We start from the raw sequence: 22,326 nt of genomic DNA, 5'->3' as shown, positions 1-22,326 counted from the left end.
TTCCCAGCCTATTATAAACCACGGCACACCTTGGTTTATTCATGTACACTGAACAGAAATATACAGTGCCTTCGAAAAGTATTCAGACCCCTTGACTTTTCCCACATTTTGTTACATTACAGCCTTATTCTAAAATTGATTCAATTGTTTTTTTCCCCCTCAATCTACACACAATACCCCGTAACGACAAAGCAAAAAAACAACGTTAGAAATTTTTGTTATAAAAAAAAAAAAAACGGAAATATCACATTTACATAAGGATTCAGACCTTTACTCAGTACTTTGTTGAAGGACCTTTGGCAGCGATTACATTTACATTTTAGTCATTTAGCAGACGCTCTTATCCAGAGCGACTTACAGTTAGTGAGTGCATACATTTTCATACTGGCCCCCCGTGGGAATCGAACCTAGCATCAATTCTTCTTTGGTAGAACGCTACAAACTTCGCACCCCTGTATTTGGGGAGTTTCTCCCAATCTTCTCTGCTCGGTCACAGGTTGGATGAGGAGCGCTGCTGCACAGCTATTTTCAGGTCTCTCCAGAGATGTTCGATCGGGTTCAAGTCTGGGCTCTGGCTGGGCCACTCAAGGACATTCAGAGACTTGTCCCAAAGCCACTCCTGTGTTGTCTTGGCTGTGTGCTTAGGGTCGTTGTCCTGTTGGAAGGTGAACCTTCGCCCCAGTCTGGGTCCTGAGCGCTCTTGAGCAGGTTTTCATCAAGGATCTCTCTGTACTTTGCTCCGTTCATCTTTGCCTCAATCCTGACTAGTCTCTGCCGCTGAAAAACATCCCCATAGCATGATGCTGCCACCACCATGCTTCACCGTAGGGATGGTGCTAGGCTTCCTCCAGACGTGACACTTGGCATTCAGGCCAAAGAGTTCAATTTTGGTTTAATCAGACCAGAGAATCTTGTTTCTCATGGTCAGAGTCTTTAGGTGCCTTTTGGCAAACTCCAAATCAAATCAAATCAAATTTTATTGGTCACATGCGCCGAATACAACAGGTGCAGACATTGCAGTGAAATGCTTACTTACAGCCCTTAACCAACAGTGCATTTATTTTAAACAAAAAAAGTAAGAATAAAACAACAACAACAAAAAAGTGTTGAGAAAAAAAGAGCAGAAGTAAAATAAAGTGACAGTAGGGAGGCTATATATACAGTAAAATAAAGTGACAGTAGGGAGGCTATATATACAGGGGGGTACCGTTGCAGAGTCAATGTGCGGGGGCACCGGCTAGTTGAGGTAGTTGAGGTAATATGTACATGTGGGTAGAGTTAAAGTCGGGCTGTCATGTGCCTTTTACTGAGGAGTGGCTTCCATCTGGCCACTCTACCATAAAGGCCTGATTGGTGGAGTGCTGCAGAGATGGTTGTCCTTCTGGAAGGTTCTCCCATCTCCACAGAGGAACTCTGGAGCTCTGTCAGCGTGACCATCGGGTTCTTGGTCAAATCCCTGACCAAGGCCCTTCTCCCCCATTTGCTCAGTTTGGCCAGGCAGCCAGCTCTAGGAAGAGTCTTGGTGGTTCCAAACTTCTTCCATTTCAGAATGATGGAGGCCACTGTGTTCTTGGGGACCTTCAATGCTGCAGAAATGTTTTGGTACCCTTCCCCAGATCTGTGCCTCGACACAATCCTGTCTCGGAGCTCTATGGACAATTCCTTCGACCTCATGGCTTGGTTTTTGCTCTGACATGCACTGTCAACTGTGGGAACTTATATAGACAGGTGTGTGCCTTTCCAAATCATGTCCAATCAATTGAATTTACCACAGGTAGACTCCAATCAAGTTGTAGAAACATCTCAAAGATGATCAATGGAAACAGGATACACCGGAGCTCAATTTCGAGTCTCATAGCAAAGGGTCTGAATACTTATGTAAATAAGGTATCTGTTTTTTATTTTTAATAAATTGTGCACAAATTTGTTTACATCCCTGTTAGTGAGCATTTCTCCTTTGCCAAGGTAATCCATCCACCTGACAAGTGTGGCATATCAAGAATCGGATTAAACAGCATGATCATTACACATGTGCACCTTGTGCTGGGGACAATAAAAGGGCACTCTAAAATGTGCAGTTTTGTCACAACACCAGATGTCTCAAATTGAGGGAACATGCAATTCGCATGTTGACTGCAGGAATGTCCACCAGAGCTGTTGCCAGATAATTGAATGTCTCTACCATAAGCCGCCTCCAACGTCATTTTAGAGAATTTGGCAGTACGTCCAACCAACCGGCCTCACAAACGCAGGTGTGGGCGAGCGGTTTGCTGGTGTCAAAGTTGTGAACAGAGTGCCCCATGGTGGTATGGGCATGCATGAGCTACGGACAACAAACACAATTGCATTTTATCGATGGCAATTTGAATGCACAAAATTACCGTAACAAGATCCTGAGGCCCATTGAGGCCCCATTTTTGGGGGTATCTGTGGCCAGTTTATTAGGTACACCCATCTAGTACCAGGTCGGACCCACGTTTGCCTCCAGAAAAGCCTGAATTCTTCAGGGCATGGAAACATTGCTCAATTGGTATCAAGGGACCTAACGTGTGCCAGGAAAACATTCCCCACACCATTACACCACCGCCACCAGCCTGTACCGTTGACACCAGGCAGGATGGGGCCATGGACTCATGCTGCTTACGCCAAATCCTGACTCTGCCATCAACAGGAACTGGGATTCGTCCGACCAGGCGATGTTTTCCTACTCAATTGTCCAGTGTTGGTGATGGCGTGACCACTGGAGCCACTTCTCTTAGCTGATAGGACTGGAACCCGGTGTGGTTGTCTGCTACAATAGCCCATCCATGACAAGAATCAACGGATTGTGCTTTCTGAGGAGCCGTTCTGCACACCAGTATTGTGCTGCTCCGTTATTTGTCTGTTTGTGGCCCGCCTGTTATCTTACACGATTCTTGCCATTCTCCTTCCACCTCTCTCGTCAATGAGCTGTTTTCGACCCACAGGACTGCCGCTGACTGGATGTTTTTCTGTTGGTCGCTCCATTCCCGGTAAACCCTAGACACTGTCGTGCGTGAACAGCCCAGGAGGACGGCCGTTTCTGAGATACTGGAACCGGCGCGCCTGGCACCGACGATCATACCACGCTCAAAGTCGCTTAGGTCACTTGTTTCGCCCATTCTAACGTTCAATCTAACAGTAACTGAATGCCTCGATGCCTGTCTGCCGGCTTTATATAGCAAGCCACGGCCACGTCTGTAGGAGCGAACCATTTTGGTGAACAAGCTGGTGTACCTAATAACCTGGCCCCTGAGTGTACATCAAACACCGGGCTAGTCATGAGAGAAGAATACTGTGTGCGTGTGTCTGTGTTAGAAGTGAAGTGTTTGTAATGTGTCTGCTGTGCTTCGCTTCTCATATGGAAACATGCAATCATTCTGTCATTACGGGCTTTCAGCACAGAACACACACAGCAGGCATAAAGCATAGAAATCCTAAACCGTCTCTCCCTCTCGCTCTATAGACACGGCCTCACACAGAGAGAATGAGGCACCAGTATTTGTCATGACTCAACAGCTCCACCCAGTGGTGAAATATTATACTAGAGACAGACATATTCCAGCTGACCGTATGTTGAGTCCAGTAGATTGTCCCAGGTTCTCCCAGGCCTGTAGTTTCTGAGACAGTTTCTGAAGGAGGACAGGAGGAAACAAGATTACCCACCAGGGTGTAGGGATTCAAGGTTCCACATTTACAAATTCAACTATTAAGCAGATTAAAATGTTTCAAACCCTGAGATTTGTTTGTTCGTCAAGTGAAAAACAACATGTTAAGTTCCCTTTTCAGTTGTGTATCAGAACCATTACTTAGAACAACTGACGGCATACTGCAAATGTTTTGCCTCCAGCCCTGTTTCACATTTAAAAACACTAACATGTCATTCCACACAAACAGGACACACCTTCTCCAGCTCCACGTTGACCAGCTCTTCCTTCATCTTCTCCATCCGTTCTACCTTACGTCTCAATCCCTCCGTTTCCTCCTTCAGCAGGATCACGTTCTCCCTCGTCTCCCTGGGATACGGAACGAGGAAGAGTGAAAGCGAGAAATGAGAGGTTTCAGAGACATGAATGATAGTTGTCTTCTTTTACAATGTACACATGATCTCTCTTAGCTGTCCTGCTCCATGTGTTCGCTGTGTTACCTGAGGTAAACATCCTCCTCTCTTAGCTGTCCTGCTCCATGTGTTCTAGCTGTGTTACCTGAGGTAAACATTCTCCTCTCTTAGCTGTCCTGCTCCATGTGTTCTAGCTGTGTTACCTGAGGTAAACATCCTCCTCTCTTAGCTGTCCTGCTCCATGTGTTCTAGCTGTGTTACCTGAGGTAAACATCCTCCTCTCTTAGCTGTCCTGCTCCATGTGTTCGCTGTGTTACCTGAGGTAAACATTCTCCTCTCTTAGCTGTCCTGCTCCATGTGTTCTAGCTGTGTTACCTGAGGTAAACATCCTCCTCTCTTAGCTGTCCTGCTCCATGTGTTCTAGCTGTGTTACCTGAGGTAAACATTCTCCTCTCTTAGCTGTCCTGCTCCATGTGTTCTAGCTGTGTTACCTGAGGTAAACATTCTCCTCTCTTAGCTGTCCTGCTCCATGTGTTCTAGCTGTGTTACCTGAGGTAAACATCCTCCTCTCTTAGCTGTCCTGCTCCATGTGTTCGCTGTGTTACCTGAGGTAAACATTCTCCTCTCTTAGCTGTCCTGCTCCATGTGTTCTAGCTGTGTTACCTGAGGTAAACATTCTTCTCTCTTAGCTGTCCTGCTCCATGTGTTCTAGCTGTGTTACCTGAGGTAAACATCCTCCTCTCTTAGCTGTCCTGCTCCATGTGTTCTAGCTGTGTTACCTGAGGTAAACATTCTCCTCTCTTAGCTGTCCTGCTCCATGTGTTCTAGCTGTGTTACCTGAGGTAAACATTCTCCTCTCTTAGCTGTCCTGCTCCATGTGTTCTAGCTGTGTTACCTGAGGTAAACATCCTCCTCTCTTAGCTGTCCTGCTCCATGTGTTCGCTGTGTTACCTGAGGTAAACATTCTCCTCTCTTAGCTGTCCTGCTCCATGTGTTCTAGCTGTGTTACCTGAGGTAAACATTCTTCTCTCTTAGCTGTCCTGCTCCATGTGTTCTAGCTGTGTTACCTGAGGTAAACATTCTCCTCTCTTAGCTGTCCTGCTCCATGTGTTCTAGCTGTGTTACCTGAGGTAAACATTCTCCTCTCTTAGCTGTCCTGCTCCATGTGTTCTAGCTGTGTTACCTGAGGTAAACATTCTCCTCTCTTAGCTGTCCTGCTCCATGTGTTCTAGCTGTGTTACCTGAGGTAAACATTCTCCTCTCTTAGCTGTCCTGCTCCATGTGTTCTAGCTGTGTTACCTGAGGTAAACATTCTCCTCTCTTAGCTGTCCTGCTCCATGTGTTCTAGCTGTGTTACCTGAGGTAAACATTCTCCTCTCTTAGCTGTCCTGCTCCATGTGTTCTAGCTGTGTTACCTGAGGTAAACATTCTCCTCTCTTAGCTGTCCTGCTCCATGTGTTCTAGCTGTGTTACCTGAGGTAAACATTCTCCTCTCTTAGCTGTCCTGCTCCATGTGTTCTAGCTGTGTTACCTGAGGTAAACATTCTCCTCTCTTAGCTGTCCTGCTCCATGTGTTCTAGCTGTGTTACCTGAGGTAAACATTCTCCTCTCTTAGCTGTCCTGCTCCATGTGTTCTAGCTGTGTTACCTGAGGTAAACATTCTCCTCTCTTAGCTGTCCTGCTCCATGTGTTCTAGCTGTGTTACCTGAGGTAAACATCCTCCTCTCTTAGCTGTCCTGCTCCATGTGTTCTAGCTGTGTTACCTGAGGTAAACATTCTCCTCTCTTAGCTGTCCTGCTCCATGTGTTCTAGCTGTGTTACCTGAGGTAAACATTCTTCTCTCTTAGCTGTCCTGCTCCATGTGTTCTAGCTGTGTTACCTGAGGTAAACATTCTCCTCTCTTAGCTGTCCTGCTCCATGTGTTCTAGCTGTGTTACCTGAGGTAAACATTCTCCTCTCTTAGCTGTCGGAGCTCCTTGTCCATATCTGGGACCCTAGCGACCTCTGACCTCATGTTCTTCACTATGACAACATCCTGTTCTTGCAGAGCCAACTTCCTCTCCAACTCCTAGAGGGGGGAGAAGAGGAGACACACACACACACACCTTTGAGTTGTATTCTCCGCTCATGAAAGAGACTTAATGACCATCTGAAAGGTGAAAATCATGTGGAGTGTGTGTTTGTTAGACTGAGAAGAGTTAATAGCCGTCTCTTCATTTGAAGGCAGGTCATTTAAACCCAGTAACAATACATGGTGATTACATTGAGAGTTTATAAAGCCTATAGGGGACAGAGGCATCTCGCTGGCTGCTTTTAAATTGCCAGTTTAATAACCAAATAATACTTTGGAGAGAAGATACATGGTTGCCAAATAAGCAGAAACAAAAACCTACCAATCGACCGTTGCATTGCTCTGTTCAACAGCTCAATCTCAACCCCAGTCCTACTCTGAATTTAGTCACAATCAGTCTCAATGTTCATTCTTCAGTCAACCCTAATCTCCTAGTTTTCTAAACCTAGTCCCGATCTGAACCCTATTTATACCAATCCTCATCTAGACATAATTCATTATAGTCCTAATTTGAACAACAATAACCTAGCCTCACCTTAATCTTGAGTTCGTGGTCGGAGCAGGTGGACGATGCTGACTGGAGAGCCTGGCACCGCTGAGACACTTCCTGGTACTTCCTGTAGAGAGGACCAGTCAGTGGGGAGGAAATACAGGAAGGACCAATCAGAGGGAAGGAAATACAGGAAGGTGTGTGTTACCTGTGTTGTAGCTCCACTTGTTCCTGTAGTCCCTGGTTCTCCAGTGTCTGGTTAGAGATTGTGTTGTCCCGAGTCTGGACCTGCTGCTTCAGGTCCCGGATCTCATCCTTTAAACCACTCACCGTCTACAGGGAGAAATAACACATCCTGTAGCCATCAACGGTTTGTGTGTAGCACTATCTGGGAAACCAGCCCCAACCTGGGCCCTCAGACGCGCAAACACCTGACTGCCCGCTTGGCAACGTACTAATCAGTTGCGCCACCGAAAAGTAGCAAATTCGACGATGTGAGCGGAGACATATCAAGTTGTGGAGTGATCTTACGGTATGATCTGAACTCTGTTCCAGGTGTACCTGGTTAGAGAGGTGTGGAGGGATCTTACGGTATGATCTGAACTCTGTTACAGGTGTACCTGGTTAGAGAGGTGTGGAGGGATCTTACGGTATGATCTGAACTCTGTTACAGGTGTACCTGCTTAGAGAGGTGTGGAGGGATCTTACGGTATGATCTGAACTCTGTTCCAGGTGTACCTGCTTAGAGAGGTGTGGAGGGATCTTACGGTATGATCTGAACTCTGTTCCAGGTGTACCTGGTTAGAGAGGTGTGGAGGGATCTTGTGGTCCTCTGTAGCTCAGCTGGTAGAGCGCGGCGCTTGTAACGCCAAGGTAGTGGGTTCGATCCCCGGGACCACCCATACACAAAAAAAATGTATGCACGCATGACTGTAAGTCGCTTTGGATAAAAGCGTCTGCTAAATGGCATATTATTATTATTATTATCTTACGGTATGATCTGACCTCTGTTCCAGGTGTACCTGGTTAGAGAGGTGTGGAGGGATCTTACGGTATGATCTGAACTCTGTTCCAGGTGTACCTGGTTAGAGAGGTGTGGAGGGATCTTACGGTATGATCTGACCTCTGTTCCAGGTGTACCTGTTTAGAGAGGTGTGGAGGGATCTTACGGTATGATCTGAACTCTGTTACAGGTGTACCTGTTTAGAGAGGTGTGGAGGGATCTTACGGTATGATCTGAACTCTGTTACAGGTGTACCTGTTTAGAGAGGTGTGGAGGGATCTTACGGTATGATCTGAACTCTGTTCCAGGTGTACCTGTTTAGAGAGGTGTGGAGGGATCTTACGGTATGATCTGAACTCTGTTACAGGTGTACCTGTTTAGAGAGGTGTGGAGGGATCTTACGGTATGATCTGAACTCTGTTCCAGGTGTACCTGTTTAGAGAGGTGTGGAGGGATCTTACGGTATGATCTGAACTCTGTTCCAGGTGTACCTGGTTAGAGAGGTGTGGAGGGATCTTACGGTATGATCTGAACTCTGTTACAGGTGTACCTGTTTAGAGAGGTGTGGAGGGATCTTACGGTATGATCTGAACTCTGTTCCAGGTGTACCTGTTTAGAGAGGTGTGGAGGGATCTTACGGTATGATCTGAACTCTGTTCCAGGTGTACCTGGTTAGAGAGGTGTGGAGGGATCTTACGGTATGATCTGAACTCTGTTCCAGGTGTACCTGTTTAGAGAGGTGTGGAGGGATCTTACGGTATGATCTGAACTCTGTTACAGGTGTACCTGTTTAGAGAGGTGTGGAGGGATCTTACGGTATGATCTGAACTCTGTTCCAGGTGTACCTGTTTAGAGAGGTGTGGAGGGATCTTACGGTATGATCTGACCTCTGTTCCAGGTGTACCTGTTTAGAGAGGTGTGGAGGGATCTTACGGTATGATCTGAACTCTGTTCCAGGTGTACCTGTTTAGAGAGGTGTGGAGGGATCTTACGGTATGATCTGAACTCTGTTCCAGGTGTACCTGGTTAGAGAGGTGTGGAGGGATCTTACGGTATGATCTGAACTCTGTTCCAGGTGTACCTGTTTAGAGAGGTGTGGAGGGATCTTACGGTATGATCTGAACTCTGTTCCAGGTGTACCTGTTTAGAGAGGTGTGGAGGGATCTTACGGTATGATCTGAACTCTGTTCCAGGTGTACCTGGTTAGAGAGGTGTGGAGGGATCTTACGGTATGATCTGACCTCTGTTCCAGGTGTACCTGGTTAGAGAGGTGTGGAGGGATCTTACGGTATGATCTGAACTCTGTTCCAGGTGTACCTGGTTAGAGAGGTGTGGAGGGATCTTACGGTATGATCTGAACTCTGTTACAGGTGTACCTGGTTAGAGAGGTGTGGAGGGATCTTACGGTATGATCTGAACTCTGTTCCAGGTGTACCTGGTTAGAGAGGTGTGGAGGGATCTTACGGTATGATCTGAACTCTGTTCCAGGTGTACCTGGTTAGAGAGGTGTGGAGGGATCTTACGGTATGATCTGAACTCTGTTCCAGGTGTACCTGCTTAGAGAGGTGTGGAGGGATCTTACGGTATGATCTGAACTCTGTTCCAGGTGTACCTGCTTAGAGAGGTGTGGAGGGATCTTACGGTATGATCTGAACTCTGTTCCAGGTGTACCTGGTTAGAGAGGTGTGGAGGGATCTTACGGTATGATCTGAACTCTGTTCCAGGTGTACCTGCTTAGAGAGGTGTGGAGGGATCTTACGGTATGATCTGAACTCTGTTCCAGGTGTACCTGGTTAGAGAGGTGTGGAGGGATCTTACGGTATGATCTGAACTCTGTTCCAGGTGTACCTGGTTAGAGAGGTGTGGAGGGATCTTACGGTATGATCTGAACTCTGTTCCAGGTGTACCTGCTTAGAGAGGTGTGGAGGGATCTTACGGTATGATCTGAACTCTGTTCCAGGTGTACCTGGTTAGAGAGGTGTGGAGGGATCTTACGGTATGATCTGAACTCTGTTCCAGGTGTACCTGGTTAGAGAGGTGTGGAGGGATCTTACGGTATGATCTGAACTCTGTTCCAGGTGTACCTGTTTAGAGAGGTGTGGAGGGATCTTACGGTATGATCTGAACTCTGTTCCAGGTGTACCTGGTTAGAGAGGTGTGGAGGGATCTTACGGTATGATCTGAACTCTGTTCCAGGTGTACCTGCTTAGAGAGGTGTGGAGGGATCTTACGGTATGATCTGAACTCTGTTCCAGGTGTACCTGGTTAGAGAGGTGTGGAGGGATCTTACGGTATGATCTGAACTCTGTTCCAGGTGTACCTGGTTAGAGAGGTGTGGAGGGATCTTACGGTATGATCTGAACTCTGTTCCAGGTGTACCTGGTTAGAGAGGTGTGGAGGGATCTTACGGTATGATCTGAACTCTGTTCCAGGTGTACCTGGTTAGAGAGGTGTGGAGGGATCTTACGGTATGATCTGAACTCTGTTCCAGGTGTACCTGGTTAGAGAGGTGTGGAGGGATCTTACGGTATGATCTGAACTCTGTTCCAGGTGTACCTGGTTAGAGAGGTGTGGAGGGATCTTACGGTATGATCTGAACTCTGTTCCAGGTGTACCTGGTTAGAGAGGTGTGGAGGGATCTTACGGTATGATCTGAACTCTGTTCCAGGTGTACCTGGTTAGAGAGGTGTGGAGGGATCTTACGGTATGATCTGAACTCTGTTCCAGGTGTACCTGGTTAGAGAGGTGTGGAGGGATCTTACGGTATGATCTGAACTCTGTTCCAGGTGTACCTGGTTAGAGAGGTGTGGAGGGATCTTACGGTATGATCTGAACTCTGTTCCAGGTGTACCTGGTTAGAGAGGTGTGGAGGGATCTTACGGTATGATCTGAACTCTGTTCCAGGTGTACCTGGTTAGAGAGGTGTGGAGGATCTTACGGTATGATCTGAACTCTGTTCCAGGTGTACCTGGTTAGAGAGGTGTGGAGGGATCTTACGGTATGATCTGAACTCTGTTCCAGGTGTACCTGTTTAGAGAGGTGTGGAGGGATCTTACGGTATGATCTGAACTCTGTTCCAGGTGTACCTGGTTAGAGAGGTGTGGAGGGATCTTACGGTATGATCTGAACTCTGTTCCAGGTGTACCTGGTTAGAGAGGTGTGGAGGGATCTTACGGTATGATCTGAACTCTGTTCCAGGTGTACCTGGTTAGAGAGGTGTGGAGGGATCTTACGGTATGGTACCTGGTCAGCGGTGTTGAGCCGTCCGTCCCTCTCCTCCACCCTTCTGTTGAGGGACTCCAGGGTCCGACGGAGAGCACGGTTTGCCTCGGCCTGCTCCGATAGGCTCTTGCTAGACTCCGCCTCCCTGTCTTCCAGGCGTCTGATTCGTCCCAGCAGGTCCTGGTTACGGTCCACCTCGCGCTAGAACATAGAAATTAGAACGTGGGGCATAGAAGTCAGAACGTGGAATTCAGAACACAGATTTTAGAACATAGAATACATAACACAGATCACTAATATGGAACAGACCAGTAAACAATGAACATCAAACAAACTGCTGTGGTATGAATTCCCTGCCGGTGGCACTCAGCACAACATCTCATTCCCGCAGCCCTCTCTCAGATACTAACTCTGTCACTTTCTAACTCCTGCAGTAGGCTCACCCGCTGGAGTCATAAACTGGCCCTAGCCAAACCCATTGGTTGCTACGGGTCATGGTTGCCAGGGGCCATATCACACGGTGAGGTCAGTCAATCACAAGCAGTCATACTGGGTCCCAGGATCCCCAACTTCTGCCTCCCCCTCTGTCTCCTTCCAGCAGTCACAGAGCGAGCAGCAAACTCATCTCCGTCCTTCACAACAACACCTGGACTCCCTCATATCTCTGGACTGGTGGGATGTTGTGCGTGAAAAGTGGATATTGTTCTTCATAGTTAGTTGTTATTGTTACATTATGTATGCTGCCTCAGTATAGCTTGTAACCGTTAAACATGTTCAGAGATGGACATTTATACAGTCCTTTATTACAGCTCTCGTGGTATCACACATGTTCACACCTTTCATCTTCCTTCTACAGAACCACTACATCCCCATGTTCCTCGTCCTTCTACAGAACCACTACATCCCCATGTTCCTCGTCCTTCTACAGAACCACTACATCCCCATGTTCCTCGTCCTTCTACAGAACCACTACATCCCCGTGTTCCTCGTCCTTCTACAGAACCACTACATCCCCATGTTCCGCGTCCTTCTACAGAACCACTACATCCCCATGTTCCTCGTCCTTCTACAGAACCACTGCATCCCCATGTTCTGCATCCTTCTACAGAACCACTGCATCCCCATGTTCAGCGTCCTTCTACAGAACCACTGCATCCCCATGTTCAGCGTCCTTCTACAGAACCACTGCATCCCCATGTTCCTCGTCCTTCTACAGAACCACTGCATCCCCATGTTCCTCGTCCTTCTACAGAACCACTGCATCCCCATGTTCAGCGTCCTTCTACAGAACCACTGCATCCCCATGTTCAGCGTCCTTCTACAGAACCACTGCATCCCCATGTTCCTCGTCCTTCTACAGAACCACTGCATCCCCATGTTCCTCGTCCTTCTACAGAACCACTACATCCCCATGTTCCTCGTCCTTCTACAGAACCACTGCATCCCCATGTTCCTCGTCCTTCTACAGAACCACTACATCCCCATGTTCCTCGTCCTTCTACAGAACCACTACATCCCCATGTTCCTCATCCTTCTACAGAACCACTACATCCCCATGTTCCTCATCCTTCTACAGAACCACTACATCCCCATGTTCCTCATCCTTCTACAGAACCACTACATCCCCATGTTCCTCGTCCTTCTACAGAACCACTACATCCCCATGTTCCTCGTCCTTCTACAGAACCACTACATCCCCATGTTCCTCTTCCTCAGTGTGTTTAATTAATGTTCCTGTGTGTTAACTCGTGGGCTGCTTTATTCCCCTCTAACCGGGAATGGTGTCAGTGGGTCACAAACCAGTCAAATACGTACAACCAGGTCGCTCCTTTTCATAGTGTGTGTTAGTTACCTCCAGCTAGGTGTGTGTTCCCTCCAGGTAGGTGTGTGTTCCCTCCAGGTAGGTGTGTAGGTGTGTGTTCCCTCCAGGTAGGTGTGTGTTCCCTCCAGGTAGGTGTGTGTTCCCTCCAGGTAGGTGTGTGTTCCCTCCAGGTAGGTGTGTGTTACCTCCAGGTAGGTGTGTGTTACCTCCAGGTAGGTGTGTGTTACCTCCATAGGTGTGTGTTACCTCCAGGTAGGTGTGTGTTACCTCCAGGTAGGTGTGTGTTACCTCCAGGTAGGTGTGTGTTACCTCCAGGTAGGTGTGTGTTACCTCCAGGTAGGTGTGTAGGTGTGTGTTACCTCCAGGTAGGTGTGTGTTCCCTCCAGGTAGGTGTGTGTTCCCTCCAGGTAGGTGTGTGTTACCTCCAGGTAGGTGTGTGTTACCTCCAGGTAGGTGTGTGTTACCTCCAGGTGTGTAGGTGTGTGTTACCTCCAGGTGTGTAGGTGTGTGTTACCTCCAGGTAGGTGTGTGTTACCTCCAGGTGTGTAGGTGTGTGTTCCCTCCAGGTAGGTGTGTGTTACCTCCAGGTGTGTAGGTGTGTGTTACCTCCAGGTGTGTAGGTGTGTGTTCCCTCCAGGTGTGTAGGTGTGTGTTACATACCTCAAAGTCCCTAGCACTCAGCGTAGCGTTCTTCTCTAGTTCGATGCGTGCTCTCTTGTGACTGATCTCCATCTGTCTCTTCTCCTGGTCCATCTGGATCAGCTGGGTCTTAGACTGAACCTTCTCTGCTGCCTCCAGCAACTACACAGAGACGCACACACACTGTCACTTTCTTGGACACAGGTACACTTTGTGACTTACATACAGAGGTTTCAGACTATACCTTCTCTGCAGTCTCTAGTACTTCACAACAATCCAATGTCTGTCTCAGTCCCACCACCTATATCCTCTAAATACTGTGCGTAGGATGAGGTGCTGCACCAGGGCAGGTGCATGCGTCTGTGTGTGTTCATCTTTCGTGTGTGTGTGTTTTAGCAATGTATTAGTGTGTGTGTGTATATGTCTTTAAATCAAATCAAATGTTATTTCTTACATGCGCCGAATACAACAGGTGTAGACCTTATTGAAATGCTTACTGACAAGCCCTTAACCAACAATGAATGCAGTTAAGAAATAATACCAAAAAATAAATAAAATAAAATACAATATAAAATAAAAGTAACAGATGATTAAAGAGCAGCAGTAAAAATAACAATAGCATGGCTATATACAGGGGGTACCGGTACTGAGTCAATGTGCGGGGGCACCGGTTAGTCCAGGTAATATGTACATGTAGGTAGAGTTATTAAAGTGACTATGCATTGACAATAAACAGACATCAGAAGCATAAAAGAGGGGGGAGGGGTGGGGGGCAGTGCAAATAGTCAGGGTAGCCATTTGATTAGCTGTTCAGGAGTCTTATGGCTTGGGGTTAGACGCTGTTTAGAAGCCTCTTGGACCTAGACTTGGCGCTCCGGTACCGCTTGTTAGTTTGTTGGTGATGTGGACACCAAGGAACTTGAAGCTCTCAACCTGCTCCACTACAGCCCCGTCGATGAGAATGAGGGCGTGCTCGGTCCTCTTCTTTTTCCTGTAGTCCACAATCATCTCCTTTGTCTTGATCACGTTGAGGGAGAGGTTGTTGTCCTGGCACCACACGGCCAGGTCTCTGACCTCCTCCCTACAGGCTGTATCGTCGTTGTCGGTGATCAATGTATTAGTGTGTGTGTGTTTAGCAGTGTATTACTGTGCGTGTGTGTGTGTGTGTGTGTCTCCTTAAGTGTGTCTGTCCTACCCCACCCACCTCTAATCTCTGCAGGTACTGTTTTTGTAGGACGTTGCTCTGCACTGGGGATGGTTCTCCCTGGTTCCGAGACGTGTCCGGGAGAGAGATGAAACTCTTAAATGACTTAAGAGTGGCGAACACCGTCGTGTCATCCTCAATGTCCATGGTGGTCAACTCTAGCTTCTGTAATAGAGAGAGATCAACATTTACAGGAGCTCCATATGATGTCAGTGTTAAAGTGTTTATTTACAAGCTTGCTGCACTAGAACAGAGAGAGGGTAACTAGTTGGCAACATTTTACAGTAGCTTCATATTCCTATGTGACATAGGAGGCTATGTCCATGGTCAACGAGCATTTTGGGGCCACTATCTGCGGTGGGCAAGAAGACGCCTCTTAGCTAGCTATAACGCTGGTCCATACGCATGCATCGGATGCGCATGCGCCTGGAGCAGAGCTAGTCCGGCGTTAAATAAAGTGTCCGAAAGTCGCGACATGATGTTTGCAATGAGCATACAGAGAAAAGTTGGTCAGTACTCTAGCAAAATATTTACTTAAGTATAATGAAGCTACTCACTTACATTACACAATTGGAAAGATGAAGGGTCAAGCCGCATGTAACGCCATGGACCAGAGCTCCCAACGTTCACTTGTAACCAACTAGCAATGCTAACCTGCTACCAGGGTTGCCTATTAACTATGGATTACTCGGTCATTTTAAAGATGGACGATTCACACGTCGTAGTTGATGATCATAAATAATGTGACCACAACAACTTCTTGAACATAGTTAGCCAAACTTGCTTGATAAGAATGACAGTTAACGTTGGCTAGCTAGACGTTTCGAATCCCCTAGTTAACTAACGTTAGCTAGCAAGCTCAATTGGCTCATTGTCAACACATGTTGATCAGATAGACGTCGACAACTAATCCGACTATTAAATGATATGGACACGTTATAGATCAGATCTTACCTTGGAACTTGACTTTTAAAAGTTGACTAGCTAGGTAGTTATAGATACTAACAACAGCTAGCTAGCATAACTTCGAACTCCCTCCTTTCCCAGAACAAGATCTGTGCTGTTATCGCGAGAATACCTGCTGCGTTCTAAAGATGGTCAAGGCTGCGCTTGATGCGCATATTGAGCAATTCACTAAATACTTATTTATGAGTAGGATCATCTTATATCTTTATACCATTTGGTTTGGAAGTAATGGTGATTTTTATATAAACTAATCCGTGAAGCGGCTTGAATAACTTTTTAGCAGTTTAGCATGGTTCCACTGTTTGAAGAAAAAACTTCTTCTTCGATGGTATTCTTCTTCTTCTTCTTCTTTGGAATTGGTTGGCGGATCTTCTATGGTATATTGGCGATTTTACAATTTAATGTGCATCTCGCTACTTACTGTGGGGGATTGAAACAGAATTCCCCAAAAACGGAACAAACTACAAAAAACGACCAAAAAATGTATACTTTTTTTTACTAAACTAAACCAAACAACTTTTCTGTTAAAAAATAAAACAGATATTTTCGCTAAACAAGTCTCAAGGGGAGCCTGAGAGGGCCTTCCCCACCACAATTGCAACACCGTCGTCCGTCAACAACCCGTTCTTCAGCATACTCCGTCCGTCTACACACCGTTCTTCAGCATACTCCGTCCGTCTACACACCGTTCTTCAGCATACTCCGTCCGTCTGGACACGCTTGAAACATGGACAAATCCTTTACCATTTTTACACTGCAGTGGTTTGGGGACTTACAGCGTATCCTCGTTAGCCAAGCTTCACATGCGTAGGAAGGTGCTCTTTATCAAAAAACAACAGGACCTACAGACTTTCTTATTTTTCTCCATTCACCCAGCGGGTCAGACGCCGGGCACCAACCACACCAGGAATTATCTTCAGGTATTCAACCTGAACATCTGTCGTCACCCGTGAGATGACTCCTTTAACGGGTGCTCTACTCCGAAGTTCAAAGCACGATACTTCTGTTGTCAGGATTCTTTTGAGGCCCACTGCAATCTTCCTCTGTTCTTCAGAAATACAATTCATCAAAATAAGACCACTCTGATAGACTCCACTTTTCCCAGTGCATACTTCACCATTTGACACTTCAAACGGGTCTCCCACATATGCATCCTTGCTGAAGAAACACATCCCAACATGAAACGATCCATTATCGTATCCTCCACTCCAATTTTAGACTATTTTATATATATATATGTATTTATTTATTTTTTAAATTTTTTGATACTACTGTTGTCCATTCAGGTCATTCAACTTTTGAACATAATTTGTTTATACAAAACATAGAAATGCGTCATTTTCACATATGTAGACACTGGTTTGGTGCTGGAGATAATAAGAGGTTGAAAAGTTCTACCTGATGACATCAAAAGTTAAACAGCGATTTTCAAACACTATGAGATTCACGGTGACCCGGAGAGCAAGGAAATACATTTACATTTTAGTCATTTAGCAGACGCTCTTATCCAGAGCGACTTACATGAGCAATTAGGGTTAAGTGCCTTGCTCAAGGGCACAGACAGATTTTTCACCTAGTCGGCTCGGGGATTAGAACCAGCAACCTTTCAGTTACTGGCACAACGCTCTTACCCACTAAGCCACCTCCCTCCTTGACTAGAAACATGTTTTTCTTACTTTTAATCCTACCCTGTGATGTCACAGAGAAGCATTTTTTAGGACAGATTATAAAAACGTGCCGTTTTTACATATGTAGACACTGGTTTGAAAGGCTGGTCATGGCTCACATCAACACCATCATCCCAGACACCCTAGAACCACTCCAATTTGCATACCGCCCCAACAGATCCACAGATGACGCAATCTCTATTGCACTCCACACTGCCCTCTCCCACCTGGACTAGAGGAATACCTATGTGAGAATGCTGTTCATTGACTACAGCTCAGCATTCAACACCATAGTGCCCTCCAAGCTCATCACTAAGCTAAGGACCCTGGGACTGAACACCTCCCTCTGCAACTGGATCCTGAGCTTCCTGATAGGCCGCCCCCAGGTGGTGAGGGTAGGGAACAACACATCCGCCACACTGACCCTCAACACGGGGGCCCCTCAGTGGTGCAAGCTTAGTCCCCTCCTATACTCCGTTCACCCACGACTGCGTTGCCGCGCACGACTCCAACACCATCATTATGTGTGCTGACGACACGACGGTGGAAGGCCTGATCACCAACGACGACGAGACAGCCTATAGGGAGGAGGTCAGAGACCTGGCAGTGTGGTGCCAGGACAACCACCTCTCCCTCAACATTAGCAAAACAAAGGGGCTGTTCGTGGACTGCAGGAAATGAAAGGCCGAGCACGCCCCCATTCACTTCAACAGGGCTGTAGTGGAGTGGGCTGAGAGCTTCAAGTGCCTTGGTGTTCACATCACTAAGGATCTATCATGGTCCACACAAACTAACACAGTCGTGAAGAGGGCACGACAACGCTTCTTCCCCCTCAGGAGGCTGAAAATATTTGGCATGGGCCATCAGATCCTCCAAAGGTTCTACAGCTGCACCACTGAGAGCTTCTTAACTGGCTGCATCACCGCTTGTTATGGCAACTGCTTGGCATCCGACCGCAAGGCGCTACAGAGGGTAGAGCATACGGCCCAGTACATCACTTCCTGCCATCCAGGACCTCTATACCAGGCAGTGTCAGAGGAAAGACCTAAACATGGTCAAAGACTCCAGCCACCCACGTTATAAACTGTTCTCTCTCTCTGCTAAATATTGTAGTTAGTTCAATAGTTAACCATATTGCTACCTGGACTATTTGCATTTACCCTTTTTGCACTAACTCTTTTGACTCATCACATACGCTGCTGCTACTGTTTATTGTCTGTCACTTTAATCCTAGTTATATGTACAGTACATATCTACAGCAATTACCTCGTACCCCTGCACATCAACTCAGTACTGGTACCCAGTGTGTATAGCCAAGGTATCGTTACTCATTGTGTATTTATTATTAAGTGTGATTTACTTTTTGTTCTACTTCTCTATTTTCTTTCTCTCTGCATTGTTGGGACGGGCCCGTCAGTAAGCATTTCACTGTTAGTCTACACCTGTTGTTTACCAAGCATGTGACGTATAACATTTGATTTGTTTGGTGCTTACACCCACTGCATTCACTGATGTCTCTTAAATTAGGTTAGGTGGTGATACATTATACAAACAGTTATCCTGAATGATGCACAAACCTACTAAGAATGAAAAACAAAACAGTAATGTAAATTACTTTTTTGTTCAGTTTTGCATCATATTAGTCTGTTAGGTAAACACAACTTCTCATAATGATTGACAGTGAATTATACTGAACAAAAATATAAACGCAACATGCAACAATTTAAAACATTTTACTGAGTTACAGTTCATGAGGAAATCAGTCAATTGAAATAACTTAGTTAGGCCCTAATCTCTGGATTTCACACTACACAGGTGCACCTTGTGCTGGGGACAATAAAGGCCACTCTAAAATGTGCAGTTTTGTCACACAACACAATAACACAGATGTCTCAAGTTTTGAGGGAGCGTGCAATTGGTGTACTGAGTACAGGAATGTCCACCAGAGCTGTTGCCAGAGAATTTAATGTTTATTTCTCTACCATAAGCCGCCTCCAAAGTAGTTTTAGAGAATTTGGCAGTACGTCGAAACGGCCTGACAACCACAGACCACGCCAGCCCAGAACCTTCACATCCAACTTATTCACCTGCGGGATCGTCTGAGACCAGCCACACAGACAGCTGATGAAACGGAGGTGTATTGCTGTCTGTAATAAAGCCCTTTTGTGGGGGAAAATTTAGCATCCATGGCTGCGCCCCTGCCCAGTCATGTGAAATCCATACATTAGGGCCTATTGAATTTATTTCAATTGACTGATTTCCTTATATGAACTGTAACTCAGTAAAATCGTTGAAATTGTTGCATGTTGTGTTTATATTTTTGTTCAGTATAAAACACGTCAAATCTACACTTGAGTTGCTTTGCAAGATGACAGTGAATGTTCCTTAGTAGCCAAGTTACAGTTTTGACTTAAATCTTCTTGAAAATCTATGGCAAGACCTGAAAAAGGTTGTCTAGCAATGATCAACAACCAATTTGACAGAGCTTGAAGAATTTTGAAAATAATATTGGGCAAATGTTGCACAATCCAGGTGTGGAACCCTAACCCTTAGAGACTTACCTAGAAAGACTCACAGCTGAAACTGCTGCCAAAGGTGATTCTAACATGTATTGACTCAGGGGTGTGAATTCTTATGTAAATGAGATATTGTTATATTTCATTTTCAATACATTTGCAAAAATGTCTAAAAACATGTTTTCACTGTAATTATGGGGTATTGTGTGTAGATGGGTGAGGGAAAAATCTATTTAATCCATTTTGAATTCAGGCTGTAACACAACAAAATGTGGAATAAGTCAACTGGTATGAATACTTTCCATAGGACAACATTTTCCATCACGTCAATTGTTTTGATCCATTTTGATGGACATTTTTATAGAATTTCATTTTTCTTACCACTAATTTTTCCTACCTTTGAAGCCTAATGGGGCATTTTTGCAACGTTTCCATAGAAGTATTCTACAAACTTAAAATTACAATCAGAGGGCTATAGAGTACCACAGTATGAGTCATTATACCCATAAAACCTAGCAGTCAAACAAGGAAATGGTTCCAATCGTTTTTATTCGTTTTCATTTTAGAAACACTTAAATAAAGGGCTGTGTTTCGTGTAGGCTTACCCTGGTGTGACGTGTTGATAACCGTTTAAATCTCTCTAGGACAAAGTGATTTTTATCAATATATTTGCCTGTATTTACCCGCAAAACATTAAACGCTAATTAGCTGCTAATGTAGCTGTCATAAAGAACTATAAATACAATGGTGATCTGGATGAGACTGCCGAATTGAGGCAAAGATAAGAATCTCTGGATTAAGTATCTAACACACACTGCACATTAGACTCTAAAGCACTATAACACAGTGTACAGTACTCAAGCTCAAATATTCAGTTGTTTGATTCATGCGTTTGTGTAAGTCACTGTGACCTACTATGGTTATTCTTCTGACAATAACACACAACGTAAAGCCATAGGCTTCGTTTTGGCAAGAAAACACACCCACCCTCTCTCCACACTCACCTTGTTTGCATTGTTGGTTAAGGGCTTGTAAGTAAGCATTTCACTGTAAGGTCTACACCTGTTGTATTCGGCCCATGTGGCAAATAACATTTGATTTGATTTGAGTTCGTTCTTGATGGCCTCTATTCCTCCCTTCTTCTTCTTCTTCTTCTTCTTCTTCTTCTTCTTCTTCTTCTTCTTCTTCTTCTTCTTCCCTTTTCCTCTGATTTCTTCTCCTCAAACTGGTTCAGCTCCGGGTCCAGGTTGTTCAACTTGAGGAGAGAAGAACACACTGGGATAGAACCTAGCTAGGATAGAACCTCACTGAGATAGAACCTAACTAGGATAGAACCGCACTGGAATAGAACCTAGCTGGTATAGAACCACACTGGAATAGAACCTAGCTAGGATAGAACCACACTGGAATAGAACCTAGCTAGGATAGAACCACACTGGGATGGAACCTAGCTAGGATAGAACCTCACTGAGATAGAACCTAGCTAGGATAGAACCGCACTGGAATAGAACCTAGCTGGTATAGAACCACACTGGAATAGAACCTAGCTAGGATAGAACCACACTGGAATAGAACCTAGCTAGGATAGAACCACACTGGAATAGAACCTAGCTAGGATAGAACCACACTGGAATAGAACCTAGCTGGGATAGAACCACACTGGAACAGAACCTAGCTGGGATAGAACCACACTGGAAAAGAACCTAGCTGGGATAGAACCTAGCTGGGTTGGAGCTTTATTCAGGAATAGAATCACAATGGATAAGAACCTTGCTCAGTTAGAACTTCACTTAGAACCAAATTCATTCAGTTAGAACAACACTGGATTAGAGCTCTTCAATGGCATAGAACCATAGTTAGAAAGAACTAACCAACTCAGAGCCATCTGGCTCATGTTCTCATCTGAACTGTTCTGATGTTGGCACCCCTGTTGTAAACCGCCCCTGTATCGCCACCTGGTGGCTGAGTGGGAGCAGTTCGGTATGAGCAGTGTGTTTATACAGTGCATTCGGAAAGTATTCAGACCCCTTGACTTTTTACACATTTTGTTACGTTATAGCCTTATTCCAAAATGGAGCAAATAAATGTTTTCCCTCATCAATCTACACTCAATACCCCATAATGACAAAGTGAAAACAGGTTTTTAGATTTTTTTGCACATTTATTACAAATAAAAACAGAAATACCTTATTTACATAAGTAGTCAGACCATTTGCTATGAGACTCGAAATTGAGCTCAGGTGCATCCTGTTTCCATTGATCATCCTTGAGATGTTTCTACAACTTGATTGGAGTCTACCTGTGGTAAATTCAATTGATTGGACATGATTTGGAAAGGCACAAACCTGTCTAGATAATGTCCCACAGTTGACAGTACATGTCAGAGCAAAAACCAAGCCATGAGGTCGAAGGAATTGTCCGTAGAGCTCCGAGACAGGATTGTGTCGAGGCACAGATCTGGGGAAGGGTACCAAAAAATGTCTGCAGCGCTGAAGGTTCCCAAGAACACAGAGGCCTCCATCATTCTTAAATGGAAGAAGTTTGAAGCCACCAATAATCTACCTAGAGCTGACCACCTGGACAAATTGAGCAATCGGGGGAGAAGGGCCTTGGTCAGGGAGGTGACCAAGAACATGATGGTCACTCTG

The 22,326-nt window shown here is 45.6% G+C and overlaps 1 protein-coding gene across 2 annotated transcripts in view; it reads right to left on the bottom strand.

The window, feature by feature from the left end:
- Positions 1-15,572, bottom strand: part of mad1l1 (mitotic arrest deficient 1 like 1) — a 114,449-nt gene extending 98,877 nt beyond the window's left edge. Inside the window, exons 1-9 of one of the 2 annotated variants that reach the window (XR_006657938.1) lie at positions 15,484-15,572; positions 14,530-14,694; positions 13,347-13,487; positions 10,886-11,065; positions 6,848-6,972; positions 6,685-6,766; positions 6,016-6,146; positions 3,923-4,034; positions 3,589-3,650 (exon numbers count right to left, since the gene is read on the bottom strand). Coding sequence is in view for 1 of the 2 variants with exons in the window: in XM_045211713.1 (XP_045067648.1) it covers positions 3,589-3,652; positions 3,922-4,034; positions 6,016-6,146; positions 6,685-6,766; positions 6,848-6,972; positions 10,886-11,065; positions 13,347-13,487; positions 14,530-14,676 (983 nt within the window). In the remaining variant the exon portion in view is untranslated. Of the gene's footprint in view, positions 1-3,588; positions 3,653-3,921; positions 4,035-6,015; positions 6,147-6,684; positions 6,767-6,847; positions 6,973-10,885; positions 11,066-13,346; positions 13,488-14,529; positions 14,695-15,483 lie in introns of both variants that reach the window. The other variant, XM_045211713.1, reaches the window with a different exon arrangement.
- Between the last annotated feature and the right edge of the window lie 6,754 nt (positions 15,573-22,326).

Source organism: Coregonus clupeaformis, chromosome 38, assembly GCF_020615455.1.
Source record: "Coregonus clupeaformis isolate EN_2021a chromosome 38, ASM2061545v1, whole genome shotgun sequence".
NCBI lineage: Eukaryota > Metazoa > Chordata > Actinopteri > Salmoniformes > Salmonidae > Coregonus > Coregonus clupeaformis.
Note: the sequence above shows the minus strand (reverse complement) of the source record. Positions and strands in the feature narration are given on the sequence as shown.